We start from the raw sequence: 19,799 nt of genomic DNA on the forward strand, positions 1-19,799 counted from the left end.
AAATGGAAAGCACAGATATCAACACAGCACCAAAGTGGTTAAGACACAGGAACAGACGATTCACAGAGGAAATACACCACAGGATCTAGTAATTTCTATCCATACATATGCCGAGCAGATGAAACACTCTGTAGTCAAAATGGCAAATAGTGAACTTAAAGGCTAACATTTGATGAATGAATGCATGAATGAGTGGGTGATTTATTTTATCAGCAAACTGCTCTAAAAAATAAGTCTTTGATTTTAAATGAGCAAGAGGCCACAAAAGAATCGAGCAAGTAATATAAGAACAAAATATACTTTTGATTCCTGGCTTAAATGACTTATTTGAAATATACAGGTGGCTAGGGTCCATTTATACGCATGTTAATTCCAATCCTCCTCAGTGGGTTATGTTGATGAATTAATATATATTGTGAGGAAAGCATTCACGAATACTTATACAAAAAATACTATACAAGAAATTAACAAAAACTATAAAAGAAAGTACCAGGTGAAGCAAGTTAGTACGGGGCGAGAAATACTGAAATCATCCTCCTATAGAGACAGAAACATCTGTAATTTTTTATCATGAAATACTTTTCATAATATAATTGTTGCACTAACTTTAAGTTGTTCCACTTAATTATGCAAACGATGACCACAGAGTAATTTGGGATCTTCCCTGTATTATTCCTCTCTTTATCTTCATAGATATTCTAACAGGCTAATCCATAAAGTGTCTTGCTTTAAAATATATGCCCTACTATTCTCTGAAACTGGTACTTTTTCTCTTCTTCAGGCCAAATCATCAACAGGTGCCCACCATTACTTTTTTCCTCAGTCCTCACCCATCATGTACACACACACACACACACACACACACACACACAGATTGCATAGCAAGGGTCAGGGATGGAGATCAGGGGAGTTTAAAGTTCACCTGCTTCCTGTGCAGACAGAGGAGCAGGGGTGTGTGTGTGTGTGTGTGTGTGTGTGTGGGTGTGTGTGTGTGTGTGTGTGTGTGTGTGTGTGTGTGTGTGTGTGTGGCGAGGGACAGGGGATAACAGTGGTGTCATGATATCAGTGTTGGATTTATTAAGGCTGAGATACCTCTTAGTTATTACAACAGCCTGGCCCTAACTGCAGTCTGGTACCTGACTACTCTGCCCTAACCCAAGGCCCTCCAGAGTGGCCCTGTGTACATGTAAATTTAACGACAGCCACCTCTGTTCTTGAATCCTTCAGGCGCCAACCACTGAGTAATCCAGACAACTGTCCACTGTTTAGAAACACCTTTGTTACCAGTTACTTCTCACCGCTCTACCCTCAAATTCCACAGCTCTACTCAAGTATCTTTAAATTGTTTCTATACCCATACTTTAAGAAAGCATTTCATCACCGTCTCCCAGGTGAATTCTCTAACCACAATTCCCCTTTTCCATTCAGCAGGGTTTATCACTCTCCTTTATGTCATCACTGTACGACTGTACCAAGATTTTAACACATAAAATGAATAATTTGGTCTATTAAATCATGAACTCTGTGCTGTACTTGGATAAATACCAACAAAATATATATGAGCTGAATGAACTCGAATAATACAAACTGATGTAAAGAATTTGGGGGACTATTTTTCTGTTCTTGATTTCACTGCCAACCAAGATGGTTTTGACCTACCTCCCTCACCTCAACTGGTTTTGGTATTTACCCAAAGGATGCAAAATAAACTGTAATTCAAGTGATGCTCCAAAAAGAAAAATAAACAATACAGTCCAAAATCAAATCCAAATGATGTTTTTTCTATTCACTGTATTGTACCACTGGTTTTTTTTCATTACTATGCACTGAAAGTTGAATTGTACTTATTTGTACACAATTATACTATCTTTTCTTTTGAAAGGTTACAACTATGCTTAATTTTACCAATGATCCCAAACACCCAGCAATATTATGTGCCTGTGAGTATTCAATTAGTGACTCTCTAATTAACTGCATTATTATATTATTATTAATGCTTGGTACATCAAAATTTTAGTTTCTGAGTAAATGTTGTAAGCTGCCATGAGATTCATTTCACAGATAATTTCACAATAAAATTCATAAAGCTCTAAGCAGGAGGTCTAGATTATAATACCTAAAAACTAAATTCTGAAGAAATTTACATCTTTACCCTGTAAAAGCACTCTTTGTTTAAAATTTATGCTCCCCCATAAAATTTTAAGTCATCTGGCAATGATGAACAGACACATTTCTTAACCACAACTGCTTACTGAACTGTAAACAATTGTGCTTTCACTTCTTGATTCTACATTTTTTTTTTTTGGCCTTTTCACCCAGTTTAAAATATTCTCTGCCAAAAGCCACAATAATTCTAAGCATGAAACAGAAATCCGAAACCCAACTCTTAAAAAAAAAAAAAGACGAGACAACACTAACCAGGAGACTGTAACGTTCATCACAGTCCCCAGCAATGAGAACAAGCAGCACTTAGCAGGGCACGCCAGCCACCTGGGATCACCGTGTCACAGTGCTATCACCAGGCCTGCCACCATGACTTGTTCTGCAGGGGTAGCCTGTATTGTTCCGTAGAGGGTGAATGGGCAATAGAAGGTCCCATTTTTTAAGAAATCCAAGTAAGGAAAAAGCATACAAAGGCTCCAGGAAGGCAATAGATCCCTAAGCAAAGTTCATACAAAACCAGAGAAGAGGGAGTACTCTGGACCGAATGTTTGTGTCCCCCCTAAATCCATATGTTGAACCCCTAACCCCACAGTGTGGCTGTATTTGGAGATGGAGCCTCCAAGAAAGTAATTAAGGCTGAATGAGGTCACCAGGGTGGGGCCCTGACCTGACAGGATTAGCGAGTATCCTTAGAAGAAGAGACACCAAGAGATCCCTACATCTCTCTGCTGAGCACAGAGGAAAGGCCATGTGAGCACACATCCAGATGGCTGCTGCCTAAAAGCCAGGAAGAGGGTTCTCACTAGAAACTGACCACGGCGGCACCTCAATCTTGAACTTCCAGCCTCTAGAACTGTGAGAAAATAAATGTCTGTTGTTTAAGCCCCACATCTATGGTCATTTGTTATGGCAGCCCAAGCCGAATAAGACAGATTTTGGTACCATGATGTGGGACGCTGCCATAATAAATACGTGAAAATGTGGAAGCAGCTTTGTAACTGGGTAATGGGCAGATGCTGGAGGAGTCTGGGGGTGCTTGCTAGAAATATGGATGTTAAAGGTGATTCTGGTGAGGTATCAAACGGAAATGAGGAACAAGTTATTGGATACTGGAGGAAAGGTGATTGCTATGGACTGAATGTTTATGTCCTCCCCCAAATCTATATATTGAGACCCTAATCCCTAATTTGACTGTGTTTGGAGGTGGGGCCGTTTGGAGATAATTAGGCCAAGAAGGTGGTGCCCTCATGAATGGGGTTAGTGCCCTTATAAGAAGAGACACAAGAGAGAGGATCTCTCTGTTAGCATGTGAGGACACAGCAGAAGGCAGCCGTCTACAAATTAGGAAGAGGCTCTCACCAGGAACCAAATCAACTGGTACCTTGGATTTGGACTTCCCAGCCTCCAGAACTATTAGAAATAAATGTCTGCTGTTTAAGTCACCCAGTCTATGGTATTTTTACTACAGCAGCCCAAACTAAGACAGCAATTTTTATTATAAAATGGCATAGAGCTTGGCTGAATTTTTTTAGTGTTGTATGGATGATGAAACATGTGAGTCGTGAGATTAGATAGTTATAAGAGATTTCTAAGCAAATGTTAAAGGTACGGCCTGAGTCCTCCTGACTTCTTACAATAAAATGCAAGAGAAAACAGATGGACTGAAGAAGGAATTGTTCTGCAAAAAGGAAGATTTGTAAAATTCTCAGCCTGTTCATATTGCAAAAAAATGAAAAAGCATGTTTGGAAGAGGATGCCAAAGGTGTAGCTAAACTACCACTCAATAAAGAGATTATGTGATTATAGGAGCAGAAGCACTGCCAGTCCGAACTGAAGGAGACACAGACCAGAGGAAGTGAAGGAAGGCTGTTAGACTTCCCACAGGGCAAAAGAACCAACCATTCTGCTAATGTGCATAGTCCTTCAGACAAGGGAAGGATGACCCTAAAGGCAATCCAGAGATCATAAGGGCTGGCACTCTTGCCACAGGCCCGGGGCAGGGCTGATAGTTCTCCTGGGTTTCAAAGGGTAGGGCTGCCTCTAGGGTTTGGGCGGGCGAGGCCGCCCCTCCCTACCTCGGGGTGGTGCCTCTGCAGAGAGCCTTGGGTGAGGCCCAAGACAGCTGGGGCGACACTGCCCTCCAGTGGACCTGGAGGCCAGAGCACGGAACCAAAGAGCATTGTCTTTGAGCCTTAAAATCTACTAGAACTTCCCTTGGTAGTTTTTGGACTTGCTTGGGACATATCACCCCTTTCTTCCTTCCTGTTTCTTCTTTTTGGAACGGGATTGTCTACCCTGTACCTGACCCAGCATTGTATTTGGAAGCACATAACTTGTCTGCTTTCACAGGCTCACAGTTGTTGAGGAATTTTGCCTCAGGACGAATCAGACCTCACCCATATCTGATTTAGATGATATTTAGATGAAACTTTGGACTGTACAGTTGATGCTGGAATGAGTAAGACTTTGGGGGCTGTTGGGGTAGAATGAATGTATTTTGAATGTGAGAGGACATGAATTATGGAAGGCCAAGGGCAGAATGTTATAGACTGAATGTTTTCGGCCCTCAAAATTCGTATGCTGAAGCCCCCCCCAACCCCCCAGTGTACCTATAGTTAGAGATGGGGCCTCTAAGGAAGAAACTAAAGTTAAATGAGGTCATAAGGACAGGGGCACTGATTCCACAGAATTAGTGTCCCTATGAGAAGAGAAACCAAAGAGCTGGATTTCTCTCTCTTCCTCTCTCTCTCTCTATGCATGAGCGCACAGCCAGATGGCAGCTGCCGACAAGCCAGAAAGAGAGCCCTCACCAGAACTAGATCATACAGGTACCCTGATCTCAGAAATCCAGCCTCTAGACCTGTAACCAATAATGTCTGCTGTTTAAGCCGCGCAGTCTGTGGTACTTTGTTATGGCTGCCCAAGCTGAGACAGGGGCTTATAACACGTTAAATTTCCCAAGGTGTAAATGTAAAATAGCTAACTAGTGGGAAGCAGCCGCATAGCACAGGGAGATCAGCTCGGTGTTTTGTGACCACCTAGAGGGGTGGGATAGGGAGGGTGGGAGGGAGACGCAAGAGGGAGGGGATGTGGGGATATATGTATATGTATAGCTGATTCACTTTGCTATACAGCAGAAACCAACACACCATTGTAAAGCAATTATACCCCAATAAAGATGCAAATAAATAAATAAATAAATAAAGTTCCCCGTGCTATTCAGAGAAAGAAAATAAATTTTTTTTCCAAGGTGTGGTGTGTATGGGACCACCTAGTGTGCAAACTGACCCCTTCCACTCTGAGTACAGACTAAGAAAGGTCTTCTTTATTAAAAAACTTCCATATTTAAAAAAAGACTTCCAGTACTTATTTCATAGTACTGCAGGTAATATTTTTGGCTCAGAAAACAGGATTAAAATGGTGTCCAAAAATCACACTGAAAACAACTTTTAAAAGGTCATATGGGACTTCCCTGGTGGCGCAGTGGTTAAGAATCTGCCTGCCAAGGCAGGGGACACGAGTTCAATCCCTGGTCCGGGAAGATCCCACATGCCACGGAGCAACTAAGCCCGTGTGCCACAACTACTGAACCTGCGCTCTAGAGCTTGTGAACCACAACTACTGAAGCCCACGTTCCCTAGAACCTGCATACTGCAACTACTGAGCACACGTGCCGCAACTACTGACGCCTCCGCGCCTAGAGCCCGTGCTCTGCAACAAAAGAAGCCACCGCAATGAGAAGCATGTGCACCACAATGAAGAGTGGCCCCCGCTCGCCGCAACTAAAGAAAGCCCACACGCAGCGACGAGGACCCAACGCAGCCAAAAAAAAACCCAAAAGTACCTTAAAATGGTCATATGGCTGTTAAATATCCCTATTTTTATAAATTTAACATCAGCTGAAAAGTAAATAAATGTGATGAGAAAAATTTTAGGAACCCAATTACAAAATAACAAATTACTAATTGCGGATTGTTAGTAGAGTCCTCTAGAATTTAGAACTCATACCCACCCTCCTCTAAGCAATCCTGAAGAAGGGCAGAATTGCATGTGCATCTGTAGAGAAGAGCATACCCACCGCCAGGCCAACACAGTGTAAATCTTGTAGCAAAAAGAACTGAAGATACACTTACTGATGTGCTGATAGAATCCAGGGTGTCCCTACTGCCATGTTATTCTTATTTATTTATCTATCTATCTATCTATTTATATTTTGGCTGTGTTGGGTCTATCTATCTATTTATTTATTTATATTTTGGCTGTGTTGAGTCTTAGTTGCTGCGCGCTGGCTTTCTCTAGTTGAGGTGAACAGGGGCTACTCTTCGTTGGCGATGCGCGGGCTTCTCATTGTGGTGGCTTCTCTTGGTGTGGAGCACGGGCTCTAGGCGCGCAGGCTTCAGCAGCTTTGGCACGCGGGCTCAGTAGTTGTGGCGCACGGGCTCTAGAGCGCAGGCTCAGTAGTTGTGGCGCACGGGCTTAGTTGCTTCGTGGCATGTGGGATCTTCCTGGACCAGGGCTTGAACCCGTGACCCCTGCCTTGGCAGGCGGATTCTTAACCACTGCACCACCAGGGGAGTCCTGCCATGTTATTCTTGATACTTCCTCCACTATCAACCCTCAACCCCCTCTCACTCTCTAAGAACTATTAATAAAGGGTATTCTAGTGAAGAACTTCTAATTCATCAGTTAAGTCCATTTAAATTAGGTCAAAATAGGCAAAATCTACAATTAGGCAGAGCAGTGCACATCCCAGTAGGAGTACAGTGAATGCACAACTACTAAAGAAAAGCAGGTATTCTGGTCTTGGGTGTTATCTCCTTCCAAGGACACTGTAACAAACACTAACAGGGAGGAGAGGGAAAAGAAGAGAGATTAATTTAAGGATTAAAATGAGATGATATCATAAAAGTTATCATCTCTCAAAGGGCGCGCAGGGAGAGACCAGAGAGTGCAATCACAAGTGAAACACTCAGGGACCCTGAGGGGGAAGCACTCTGAGAATGACTTTACACGGGAACACTGGACAGGGCCAGGTAAAAGAGCAACACAGAATCCCAAAGTAGAAATCACCTAAGGGTTGACAAAGTCAAATTTTCTCAGTAAAGAAACAGGCACAGATCAAGTGACCCGCATGGGCCTTCACTTCCAGCAGAGCTGGGACCATTTCTGCACTCTGGTGTCACGTGGAATTTTAAAATTTACCACTGACACCATTTATTTACTTCATAAACACATCCTGAGTCACCAGGCATGGCTCAGGCTGCTAGGTCAGCCCTACACTTCCTTATAGCACTTTGCAGACTTAGGATTTACCTATACTTTATATAATTACAATAGGATACCAGAAGTATAACTACAAACAAAGAAAAGTATACTAGGCCTAGTGGTCAAGTATATGTCATGAAAGACACAGGTGATACAGGAAGGAGGTATGTAGTGCTGTGACGGGTGCAAGGTGGCACAGCAAGGGGTCGGGTTGTGAGAGATAACCAGTCAGGTAGGCTGGGACCCTGACCAAGAATGCTCACCAGGGACTTTAACGGTGATGGATATTTACTCTGACACAAGAGGCAGTCAATGGAAATTTTTTAAAGCAGACAAGTGATATCAGATTTGCCTCTTAGGGTGATGACCCCGATAGTCTGAAAATGAGGAAAGGGCAGAGGCAGGGAGACCAGATGGAGACTGACACGGTAATCCAGGCCCAAGGGAACAGGGGCCTGAACTAGTGGTTGATGGGATCAGTGGAGAGACTGACTTGAGAGACAGTTCTAAGGTAGAATCACTAGCATCTAGGGACTGGACGGATTGAAAAAATGTACAAGAAAGCCCAATAGAAGACGGTGCCGTTCATGGGCCAGGGCAGGCAGGTGCTGGGGCACGCGGAGTCCGCTGGGTCTGCAGGACGCTTAGGTGCAGGCGGTGCTGAGGCTGGGCCAGGAAAGGCCACAAGACAGACTTACCAGACCGCCTAGCAGTCGTGGGGGAGGTGGCATGGAGACCCCAGATTACCCAGGAAGGGGACACAGGACGAGAAGAGGGCCAAGACAGAAGTCTGAGGAACACCTGTTGACGCTAAGCACAAAGTAGGAGTCAACAGAGAACCAAGAAGGAAAATGAACATGGGAGGAGGCAAAGCACGAGGGAGACTGTCCTTGAAGAAAGGGCAGCCAGCTGTGTGCCGGCTGCGTGAAGACAGCGATTAGGAACGAGCGCTTCTGCACACTGGTGGAAATGGAGCAGCGCCACGCTGGATGGAAGGGGTGTGCTGAAGGTGACGCCTCTTTTAAATCACTATCACAATACAAATGCAGTTTCCAATACTTCATAAGGCATTTTAATAATCCAAGGATTTATTTATTCTGTTTGCAGGCTGGAAAGTTTTCTCTTTTGTAACAAAAAACTTTAGCACAGAGCCTCTTCAGGAAGATAAGCAGCCACCCACTCTTAGACCACCTTCCTGCAGCAAGACTCGCGCCTCCTGGCTCGCTGGAGCGGCCGCCCGGTCTGCCCACACTCTCCCCCACCATCTTCCCTCACAGACAACCAAAGTCAAGTCTGGGCTTGCACTTGCAAGCAGGCTCCTTCAGGCACCAGCGTCCCAAGTGGAAATTATAACCCCTTTGAAAGTAAAAATGAGCTGAAGGAGTGTGGAAAACTAGACTGGTGAAAGGTTAAGATGACACACACAAGATTTCACAGCATGGACAAAGGCCAGTGCGATACTGAACTAGGCTGGAGGATAAAAATGACAACTGCTTGAGCGAGCCAAAGCAAAGCCTGCCTTGCCAATATCAACACTTTTCTAAAGGTCAAAACCAGAATTTTGAACATATAGATAATTTCCGTCATTAATGAGGTCCCAATTTAAGTCTATGAATGAATTTTTATTCTTTGAACCACATGCGGAATTCAACGGGAACCGTGTTTTACCCACTATATAATTCATTTAGAATGGGCTAACAGTGCAGTCTTATTTTTGGATCATTTACAACAGAAAACAGAAATGAAGATTCTTTTAAAGCTCAGCTCTATCAGAAAACAATCTGTAGAATTACTATTTTTCTTTTCATGTAGAAAGAAATGGAGAAAGCACAGATTAAATAAATTTAGAGGGAACCTGAAAGCATCATTTAATTCTGCTGTATCACCAAACCTCATTTTATATATTTTTAGACAGAAAAACTCATATAAGAATGAAAAATGGATGTGGCAGAAGCAGCCAAGGGGTGACAGATACGTTAGCTGGAGAGTTGAGTTTGGTATTAGTATCCCTTCCTCTGTTCCTCAGGTCCCATCATTATTTTTAACATAATTATGAAATAACTTGATATTATGAAAGTCACATATGAATTCTTTATTCTTCTGTTAACTTATACTTAAAATGATCACTGGAAATTATAGTCATTTGGGACATGAAATCACATCTCTAACAGTGGGCAAACTAGTATCATAGTTTGTTTCCTGACATAAATAACTCAAGAGTATTAATGTGAATTCCTCCTGCCCATGACTACAGAAAACAATATTAAATACCACTGCTGTACCGAAATGTGGGTCTGGATATAAAAAAGGGGGGGAAAATAAAGCGTAGACCCTAATTGGCTTTCTGGTTTTACTGGTCAGAGGGGAGCTGGAGATAATCCAGAGGCAGCTCCCTTGACCCAGAGGAAAGGGGAAGTTAAAGAAAAGGAACTGCACGGAACCTCTCCAGCAACCTGGGGCTGACCCACACTGAGTAGGTCACAAGCAGTGTCCCTTCACTTGAAGCAAAGGGTGGTTAAGTAAGGTAGATCAAGGAGTTTAAGAAAACATTTTAAATGAGTTTTCTAAGACTCTGAACTAAAAAACTACAACCCGCTTCATGTCATTCTCATTTCATAAATCTAAACAAACATGCATTGTTTTTAAACTCGTCATATTATGTCAAAAATCCCATGTCCCTTACATACACTACCAAATGTAAAACAGATAGCTAGTAGGAAGCAGGCGCATAGCACAGGGAGATCAGCTCGGTGCTCTGTGACCAGCTAGAAGGGTGGGATAGGGAGGGTGGGAGGGAGGGAGACGCAAGAGGGAAGAGATATGGGGATATATGTATATGTATAACTGATTCACTTTGTTATAAAGCAGAAACTAACACACCATTGTAAAGCAATTATACTCCAATAAAAATGTTAGAAAAAAAAATCCCATGTCCCCACAGAAACTAAAGATTTAAAAGGCATAAAATATTGACAAAAATCAGCCAAATTAAATGAACAGCTAACCACATGCTTCACGTCCTAGCTTTAAACACTCAACATTAGAAGACTTAGACTAAATCATGTCTTTTTAACAATTATTTTTCAAGTAATTGAGGGATCTTAGTTTACCAACTAACTTGCTTTGGTAGAAATAATCAGCCTAACATTTCCTAACCCAAGACACTCTTTAATTATGAGAAAATACTACTGCATCAAAGAAATTAAGAAATTAGGTAATTAATAAGGAGACACACACATATCTCCACAAAATTCTTGGCTCTTCTTGCTCCACTACTGTCACTGTACAGAAAATGCTGGCCCTGCTGTTCCTGCTTCCTCTCTTGACCACTCAAGTGGGGAGTCTGGAGCATGACCCCATTTCAGGGGGCTCCGTGGCCTCAGAGGAGCCCCTGAAAAGCAGTGAGAAAGAGGCAGGGGCCAGATTTCTGGCTTCGAATTCCCAACAAGTCCGAGTGAGCCCCACTCCACGGGTGCCACTACTCTGGAGGTTAGAAGCTTCCTGTGTGTCAGGGGCACAGCAATGCCCACGTAAGGTTCATGCAGGGAGAGAAGGGCCCCAGGAGCAATGCCTAGGGAACCCGCTGTGGCCTTGGAGACGGAAACCAAGCCTCTGAGTGCTCACAGCTAACCATGCTCGAGGGCAAGAGCCAACTAACACTCTGCCTTGTGAAAACTGTCTCACTGGAAAAATCAGCCTCGTTATTGAACTTTTCACATCCTGACACAAAGGTATAAATTTTACTACTTCTTGAGGAAAAGTCAGGGTGGAACTCTCTACCATTTCACATTTTCCTCCCTTCTCTAATTGTGAAAATAATACATTTGATTTTAACAAATTTCTTCTTTTATAAGAGGAACATTTTTTTAAAACCCTGTCCCAACACCTTTTCCAATGATAACCTTTGTTAACAGTTTTCTACAATTTATTTTATAGTATTTACTAAGACTTCCAAACTATTATATAATGTGAAGAAAATCTAGGGATACTTGCTTTACCAGTACTTGTTAAGGTATATATCTATGTTTTCTATATTATCTTCTTCGTGATATATTTCAACACAAAATAATAATAATTTAAGAAAAGCAAATATTCACGTGGTAAAGGTTCTTCAAATAAAAAATCTGTTGCATCCTAGATTTTCCAAAGCTTTAAATTGTACTTTATATTTCTCTGCTTGAATAAAATGTATACCAAATAGACTGCTCCCTATTGAATTTCAATAATAACCTTTTAAAAAAAAACCTTTCAATTGTAATGATTTTGTTCAAGTGGAAAAATATTTAAAATATGGGCTATTCAGGTCAATAAGTACATGAAAAGATACTTGACATCATTAATCATTACAGAAATGCAAATCAAAACCACAATGGGCTATCACTCCACACCTGTCAGAATGGCTATCATCAAGAAGATTGATAAATGCTGGTTGGCATGTGGAGAAAAAGGAACCCTTGTGCACTGTTGGTGGGAATGTAAACTGGTGCAGCCACTGTGGAAAACAGTAATGGAGGATCCTCAAAAAATTAAAACTAGAACTACCATATGATCCAGCAATTCCAGTTCTGGGAACACATCAGAAAGAAATGAAAACACGATGTCAGAGAGATAGCTGCATCCCTATGTTCATTGCAGCATTGTTGACAATAGCCAAGATATGGAAATAACCAAAGTGTCTATCAATGGATGAATGGATAAAGAAAGTGTGAGAGAGATATACATATATATTTATATACTACATATATATAAAATATCCTAGTGTGTATACATCACACACACACACACACACACACACACACACACACACACTGGAATGTTATTATTCAGGCATAAAAGAGAAGGAAGTTCTGCCATTTCCAACAATATGGATTGACCCTGAAGTCATGCTAAGTCAGAGAAAGACAGATACAGTATGATCTCACTTATATGAGATCTCACTTTAATCTAAAAAAACACACATACAAAAACAAAAAAACCAACAAACCAAACTGATAGAAAAAGAGATCAGATTTGCGGTCACTAGAGGCAGGGTTGGGGGAAGGGGCAATTGGAGGAAGGTGGTCAAAAGGCACAAACTTCCAGTTCTAAGATAAATAAGTACTAGGGATGTGCTGTACAGCACGGTGACTAAGTTAAGGCTGCTGTGTGGTAGGTACGGAAGTTGTTAATAGATCCTGAGAGTTCTCATCACAAGGGAGAAAGTCTATTTTTTCTTTCTCTTTTCTTTTGTATGTATATGAGATGATGGATATTGATTAAACTTGTGATGATACATATATGCGTATCAAATCATTATGCTTTACACCTTGCACTTACAGTGATTATATCTCAATAAAACTGAAAAAAATTGTATCTCGATAAAACTGAAAAAAGATAGAAACAAGAAAAATATGGGCTATTCAAAATCTCAGTTAAATTATAATTTTTCTTGCAAAAATTAATAAGTAACAAAACCATTGTTCCATAACTCTTTAGCCACATTTCTTTGATATTCTGCCCTGGAAACTAGACAGAGACTGGAGGCATCCACTGTAAATGTGAAGCTCTCCTCCACGGCCTGTCCAGCAGAGCGCCCCTCCACAATGCCTCACAGATCCTGCACTGTGCCAACCTGTACCTGTATTTTTCCTTGGCTTACCATCTATCTCACTCAACACAATGCAAGTTCCGTGAGTGTAGTGGCATGGTGTACATTGTCTGGGACACAGCAGACTCTCAATAAACACCTGTGGAAGGAATAAACGAAGGACGAACTGTCCAGTTCCTTGCCTGTGCCTCTCTCTTGCCACCATCCCATCTCCACCACCAGATTCTAAGCACCAGAAAATTAGCAGTGAGGGAGAATAACATTTATTTCATATAACTAAAATTAGCACAGAAATATGGGCACATAAAAAATGTCCCTCTGCACAAGTGACGTACATGACAATTTCACAGAAAAAGACACTGAAACTGCTTGGTTGCTTACCTTCTACAATACAACTTAAAGCAGAATCAGTGTTTTCTAATTAGCTAATTGAAGTGACCTTAAACACCCCCCCCCCCAAAAAACAGCCTTTTGTTTATCAAGAATAGGCAGTGAAAAACTTAACATGTAAAGAGTGAGGCCCTGTCTCCTGCCTCCAAATCAGCCTTCTTCACTTAACAAATAATCTCTGACTCTAGGGACTAGAAAGTAAAATGTTTGGATACTTTTAGGATTTGGAAGGCATAGTGCAGTTCCGCAGGATTGCTGTGAGAGCTGTGTGCACTCCTCACTCAGGGCCTGACAGGAGGTGCATTCAGTGGGAGCCATGACTTGTATTATCTACATCAGTCTAAACTCCAGTGTCTCACCTACTTGCATCATCTCTGAAAAACTTTCAAGTCTGGCATCCAGAAAGCCAAGGAGAAATTATAAACAGCAAATTCTCCCCTCCCCTGAATTTAGAGATTGTTCTCTGGAGGAGAAAACAACAACAAATAAAAAGCAAACACCCCACAAAACAACAACAAAAGCTTTGGCAGTGGAGTGTGTAATAAACTGTGGCACTGGAAAACAATAAGGTAGTGAATGTAATTTTGAAAAAATCACGGTGGGAAAAATAAGGAAATAATTATTCTCTGGCAGATAGGCAGCCTTGTGTGAATTTACTGATATTTTAAGGAAACTCAGTATTTCATCTAGGTGAGCCCACAGGGGCTGTTTGCCAACTATATGGGACACCCAAGGGCTGGTTAGCAGTGCATGCAGACGCAAGATTTCCCATGTGGCTGTATCAGGATGCTGGTGAGCAATGCTGGCAAAAGGCACGGACAGAGGTATTTACAGTATTTTGTGGCCTACACTTTACAAAGTTTCAGCTGACCACGACTCAGTGGCAAAATGGTAAAAAAAAATTAAAATCCTTTTAATCCAAAAGCTATTAAATGCTAATGCCAATGTGAATAACTAGGTTCATGCTTTGCTCTGATACCACCAATCTAAATTCAAGGTGACACACTTATTGCTTTTGAAACACATACACGTGCACAGAAACCTAAAGCACATCTGTCCTCACAGGCCAGAGCTCACACACACGCACTCAGTGAGCACTGCCAACATGTTCAATGGCAGCAAGGTGAAGGACAAGGAAATCCAGAGAGAATTCTGCTTTGGATGACAGTAAATGCTACTGCACTTCATTGATTTCCCTCCTTTCTTATCCACCCCCTTCTTCTTTCTGAAGTTTAGAGGGAACTTCTACGAACAAAAATCTTGTGAAAAATAATTTATCTCAAACCCATCATTTTTTTTGTTTCACTTCTTCTTTCTTCTTTTTTTTCTTTACACTCTTCCTGAACAGTATAAGAAGTTCACTGTTTTTTTTCATCCAAGAATATCTGTAACTATTATTAGTCTTAAAAACATAGATATCAAACATATTGTGAAAATATTTGTTGCACTGCTACTAAACAGAGGTCAGACAAAGGAATCATTACACTCACATCTACAGAAGTCGGGCACAACACGGGCTCATGTCCTCAGTGCCTGGATCTGCCTTCCCAGCAATCTACCCAGAACAAGATGGGCCACGATCACGGGCCACCAAGGGAGACTGTTTGATATAAATCTGACTCTGCCACCTGCTAGCCAGAACACAGGACCCTGCCTGTCCAGATTCTCTCTGTCTCTAAAATAGGATCAGAGAACCTAACTGGAAGGTCTGCTGTGAGGATTAAATGAGATGATAAACATGAGAAATACTCTGAATATCACTTAATAGAAACTGGCCATTGCCATCCAGGTAAATGGCAAACTAGTGTTGGAAAACTGTTTCCCCTCAAATAGGAAGAAGAGAAATAAAATGGTTCCTGAAAAGAAATCTAGGAAATATTTTTCTCTTGTTTCTATAATCACAATTCTCTATTCCACAGCCATATTTTAAATTGCATATTTGCAAGGCATCACATTGGAATAAAATCCAATAGTGGCCTCCAAGCCCTGAGTGGTCTACCCTCTGCCTTCTCTTCACTGTGTTTCATCCAACACACCCATCTATATTGGCCTTCATGTGCAGTACACATGCTTCTCTCTGTTCTTTCAACAGCAAAGCTCAATCTCTCCTGAGTGTATCAAAAAACAACTACAACAAAAACCAAGAAAACAGGCACACATAAAAATTTACTCAAGTTTGAAGAACCTTGAGATGTATGTCTTTTATACTGAAATGTACTAGAAGGTACTAACAAGATGTATGTCTTGAGATGTACGTCTTTTATACTGAAATGTACTAGAAGGTACTAACAAGGTAAACAAAACTGATTATTAAATGGTATAAGTAAGAGTTATAAAACAGCCCAGAAAAGTAAGCTATCCATGAGGGAAGAAAAGAAGAGTTGAAATCCACAAACTAAAGGTGTTAAAAAAATTTTTTTCTTAAAGCCAGAAACATGTGTTAGAGATACTCACTGAAATATTTGATATTAATATGCAATGTCTTACAAAACTAGACAAGCACTTACTATAACACCCAGTAACTGCACCCTTGATCATTTATACCAGAAAATTAAACACCTATGCTCACTCAAAATCTTGTTCACAGCACCTTTATTTGTAAGGTCCAAATGTCCCTCCACAGGTGCACAAAGTGTGGTACATCCATATCACAGAGTAAGAGGAACTAACTGCTGATATACATACAAACTTGGATAAATCACAAGGGAATGGTGTTGAGTGAAAAAAGTCAATTCCCCAAAGGTTACATACCATATTATTTCATTTATGGAACATTTCTGCGATGACAATAGTATGGAAATGGTGAACACACTGGTGGTTGAAAGGCATTAGGTGGGAAGAGGTGGCTAAAAGGGAGCACGAGGGACCCTGATGATGAGTGTCTTGTATCTTGACTGTGGTAATAGGCACATGAATCTACCCAGGTGATAAAATTACATAAACAAAACACACACACACGAGTGCATATAAGCTGGTAAAGCCTGAATAAGGTTGGTGAATTGTATCTGGATCAATTCCTGGTTGTGCCAGCGTACTAGAGATAGGAAAAACGTCATCCTTGGTGGAACGAGGTGAGGGGCACAAGAAGCCACTGTGTTATTTCTTAGAATGGCATTAGTTTAATGTGAATCTACAATTATCTCCAAATGAAAAGTTTTTTTAAAAAGGCAGAAAGATATGTTGAAGACATCCCCTCAAATATCTCAAGTTAGTAAGCGGGCTCCATGTCCCTGTCAACTGTGGAATAATTAAATAATACTCCTCAAATATAAGAAACTTGGGAAGAAAGGCCTCAGGCTAAATTATTACAATTACAGATTAATTTTGTAAACCATAATTTCTCATATCTGAGGGACATAAAGGTAGACTCAGTGAGATATACTACACTTAATATTCAGGACAAAAACCAAGATGTGGTTCATAAATTACTACTAACTCCTAGATTTCTCAAACCCATCAGAAGGAAAAATCAAGCCCGACACAGTCCCCTGGTCATTCAAAATTAACCAAAGCTCAATAACGCTCTTGAGTCTGAACGGAATAAGATGGGATTCTGACTGTGGTACGGTGCAAACCCAAAGGTACATCCACACCCTAAGGGGAGGAGGAGTTGCTGCTCTTGGTTGCTTCTGAACTTCCAGATCCGGCAGCAGTGAAACCAACCTCAGAATGACAGTGCTTCTGTGTCTCCACAGTCTATCAAGTCCCAGGGCCATCCTAGAGCTGCACATCCTTCCCATGCAGTTTGATTTATTATTAGCACAGTTCATAAGGCAAGGGTCTACAGTTATACTCATTTTTGACAGGGAAATTAAGAGGATTGGAGAGTTTAATTACAGAGATATTTTAACAAATCCATCACTGAATTTCAGCTGTTTACTAAATTTTAGTTCTTGGGATTGGGGAGAGAGGGAGTTACCTCTACTTAATATTTGCAAGTTTTTCTCTCATTTATTCAGTTGCTACACACATACAGAAATGAGAAAAAACTTTTCTTATGTTGAAAGAAGAAAATTCTTCTGCCAGGCCACACAGGAAACAAAACACCAAAGAGTGAAATGTTCTTCCTAATATATGTTTATAATGAGTTATATCAAAAGTAAAGAAAAAGACACAACTTACTACAAGACATCAAGGGGAGGATTCACAGATCTGAAAAATAAATTCATCTAAGAGACAAACAAAACCCAAATTCCTAAATACAGAGACTTCTAACAGAAAAATCTATTAGAGATGGTCGCATTCATATTTTCAAATTAATGGATTAATTTTTGGCTCTGGTTTTTTGTTTTGTTTTGTTTTTGTCTTTTATTCATGGTATAATTAAATACCATGAATACCTTCTATTCCCAAATTAAAGAAGGGAAAACATAAGGAACATTCCAAATAAGCTATTTGGTGCCAATGAGCCAAACGAAAGGTCATCTTTTCCCTTTGGTCCAGGCACCCAGGCACACTAGTTTGTCTTGGTATTTTTCTAGTCCAACCTCCAGAAGACACTCTCTCAACTCTGTGCTTGACAATTTGGTTAATTCACTGTAATGTTGCAACTCATTAGGAGGGTCCTGCATCAATTTAGTGAGACTAGGATTTTGGTACATCACTGAGCTTAGTGTTGTTTATTAAATGTTTGTTTCAGGGGTGTGTGTGTGTGTGTGTGTGTGTGTGTGAGTGATATGTGTGAATGTCGTGTGTGTACTGGGAGATGCCGTAAGATGTACTGTTTACTGTGGGTCACAGTCACAAAAGTCTGAAAGCTACTGGGACAGAGCAAGAAAAAGGTGTAATATAGAACTGTCCCACTCAGATCTTTGGATACCTAGAGAAAAAGATGTAAAAATAGTGATGATCAACTTCATATATTTTAATGTAAAAATACTTTTTAACTGGCATTTTCTTTACTCACAGATGCCAGTGCAAGCCTTACCTGAAAGTGTCCTTTGGTAAGAAAGATACTGATGTCTCCACAAAGAAATGGCAGATCTCTCTCGATTCTGCAGTCCATTTAGTCTTTCTGCTAGCCCGCCTCTGTTCAACAAATTATAATGTATTAAGCTTAGTTAAAAGAAAAGCTTCAGAATAGTTGGTACATTTATATTTTATACCCTCCAATCAGGGACAAATAAAGCATTCAAATTTTAACTTGTTTGGCAATACATTCTCTTCCTAGAGGCCAAATCCTTCTAGGTTAGTAATCTCCTTTTTAAAGATTTCTCGGAAGATCAGTTTTCTGATTCTTAGAAATACAGGCTCCTCTGAGATCAGTATGACTTCCTGACTATCCTTTCTTAGTTTACTTATTCCATAAATATGTCCTGATTACGTGTTTCCTGCTCTACCTAGCCAAGCACCAGGTGCCAAGGATACGAAGAAGGCAACAAGCCATGTCATGGCGGGCCTTACAATCTGATCAGCAGACAGGCAAACAGATAATTGTAAAATGGGTTCAGAGTTGTAGTCAAGAATAAAACCTGTACACTGTTGATAGGTAGAACACTCAAATAAGAGGATTTGGGTATGGGCTCATTACTTGGCCTACAGAGATAATTGAGTATTAATCATAAACATACAGCAAGGATACCAACATTATACAAAGAAGAAAACTTCCACGTATGACAGGAAGACAATTCATAACAAGGGACATACAGGTACTTCACAAGAGCCCTGACTTATCAATGACTAGACACATAGATAGATAGGTAGGTAGATAAATTATAAATTCATATAAACACACATTTTTTTAAATTCGTAAACTACCTATACTCAGAAAAGTCAGCAGCTCCTAACACATCTGTGATCTTAAGAGAAATCAAGATCAGCTGTTAATCACCATTATGACTACATGTTATATAATTTACCAATGTATTATCTCATAAAATTATGTTCACTGATCATTTCACTACATTATCTTATTTTATTCTAATAATATCCCTTTGACGTAGAAAGAACAGGTATCAATACCCACCTCATACATTATAAAATCAGAGCTTAGAGAGAGGTTAAGAAAATTCTCCAATATTGTATAACTAGCCAGATGAGGAAACAGTTCTTGAAAACAGAAAGAACTGAGCACAGTGTATGGCATTTAGTAAATCTTCAAGAAATGTTAGTCACTGGTGTTACTGATTCTGTTAGATTTTTACTTGCACCCTATGCTCTTTCCACAATGATTGAAGGATCTTATTTTAAAACATATTATATATATTGTCACTACCAACTACTTTGTTTTCCTATAGGTAGCTGTTTTTCTACAGGCACTAATTATTTCTGAATACGTGTGTGTGCAAGCAGTATATATAACAGCAATTTAAAAAAAATTATCATAATCACATATATGCCAAAGAATCTCTACTTTATATATACGCAAGCCCTTCTTATCATTCTGTTTACATGA

At 40.4% G+C, this 19,799-nt stretch overlaps 1 protein-coding gene across 6 annotated transcripts in view; it reads right to left on the minus strand.

The window, feature by feature from the left end:
• The window catches only part of SPIDR (scaffold protein involved in DNA repair), a 358,224-nt gene that overhangs the window by 195,961 nt on the left and 142,464 nt on the right, over positions 1-19,799 (minus strand). For 5 of the 6 annotated variants that reach the window (XM_082364143.1, XM_082364146.1, XM_082364144.1 and 2 more), the window contains one exon: positions 18,333-18,433. The exons of the other annotated variant lie outside the window; for it this stretch is intronic. In XM_082364143.1, coding sequence (XP_082220269.1) covers positions 18,333-18,433 — 101 coding nt within the window. The remainder of the gene's footprint in view (positions 1-18,332; positions 18,434-19,799) is intronic. 6 annotated transcript variants of the gene reach the window in all.

The sequence above is a fragment of the Balaenoptera borealis genome (genome assembly GCF_965194805.1).
Source record: "Balaenoptera borealis genome assembly, chromosome: 17".
NCBI classification, from domain to species: Eukaryota; Metazoa; Chordata; class Mammalia; order Artiodactyla; family Balaenopteridae; genus Balaenoptera; species Balaenoptera borealis.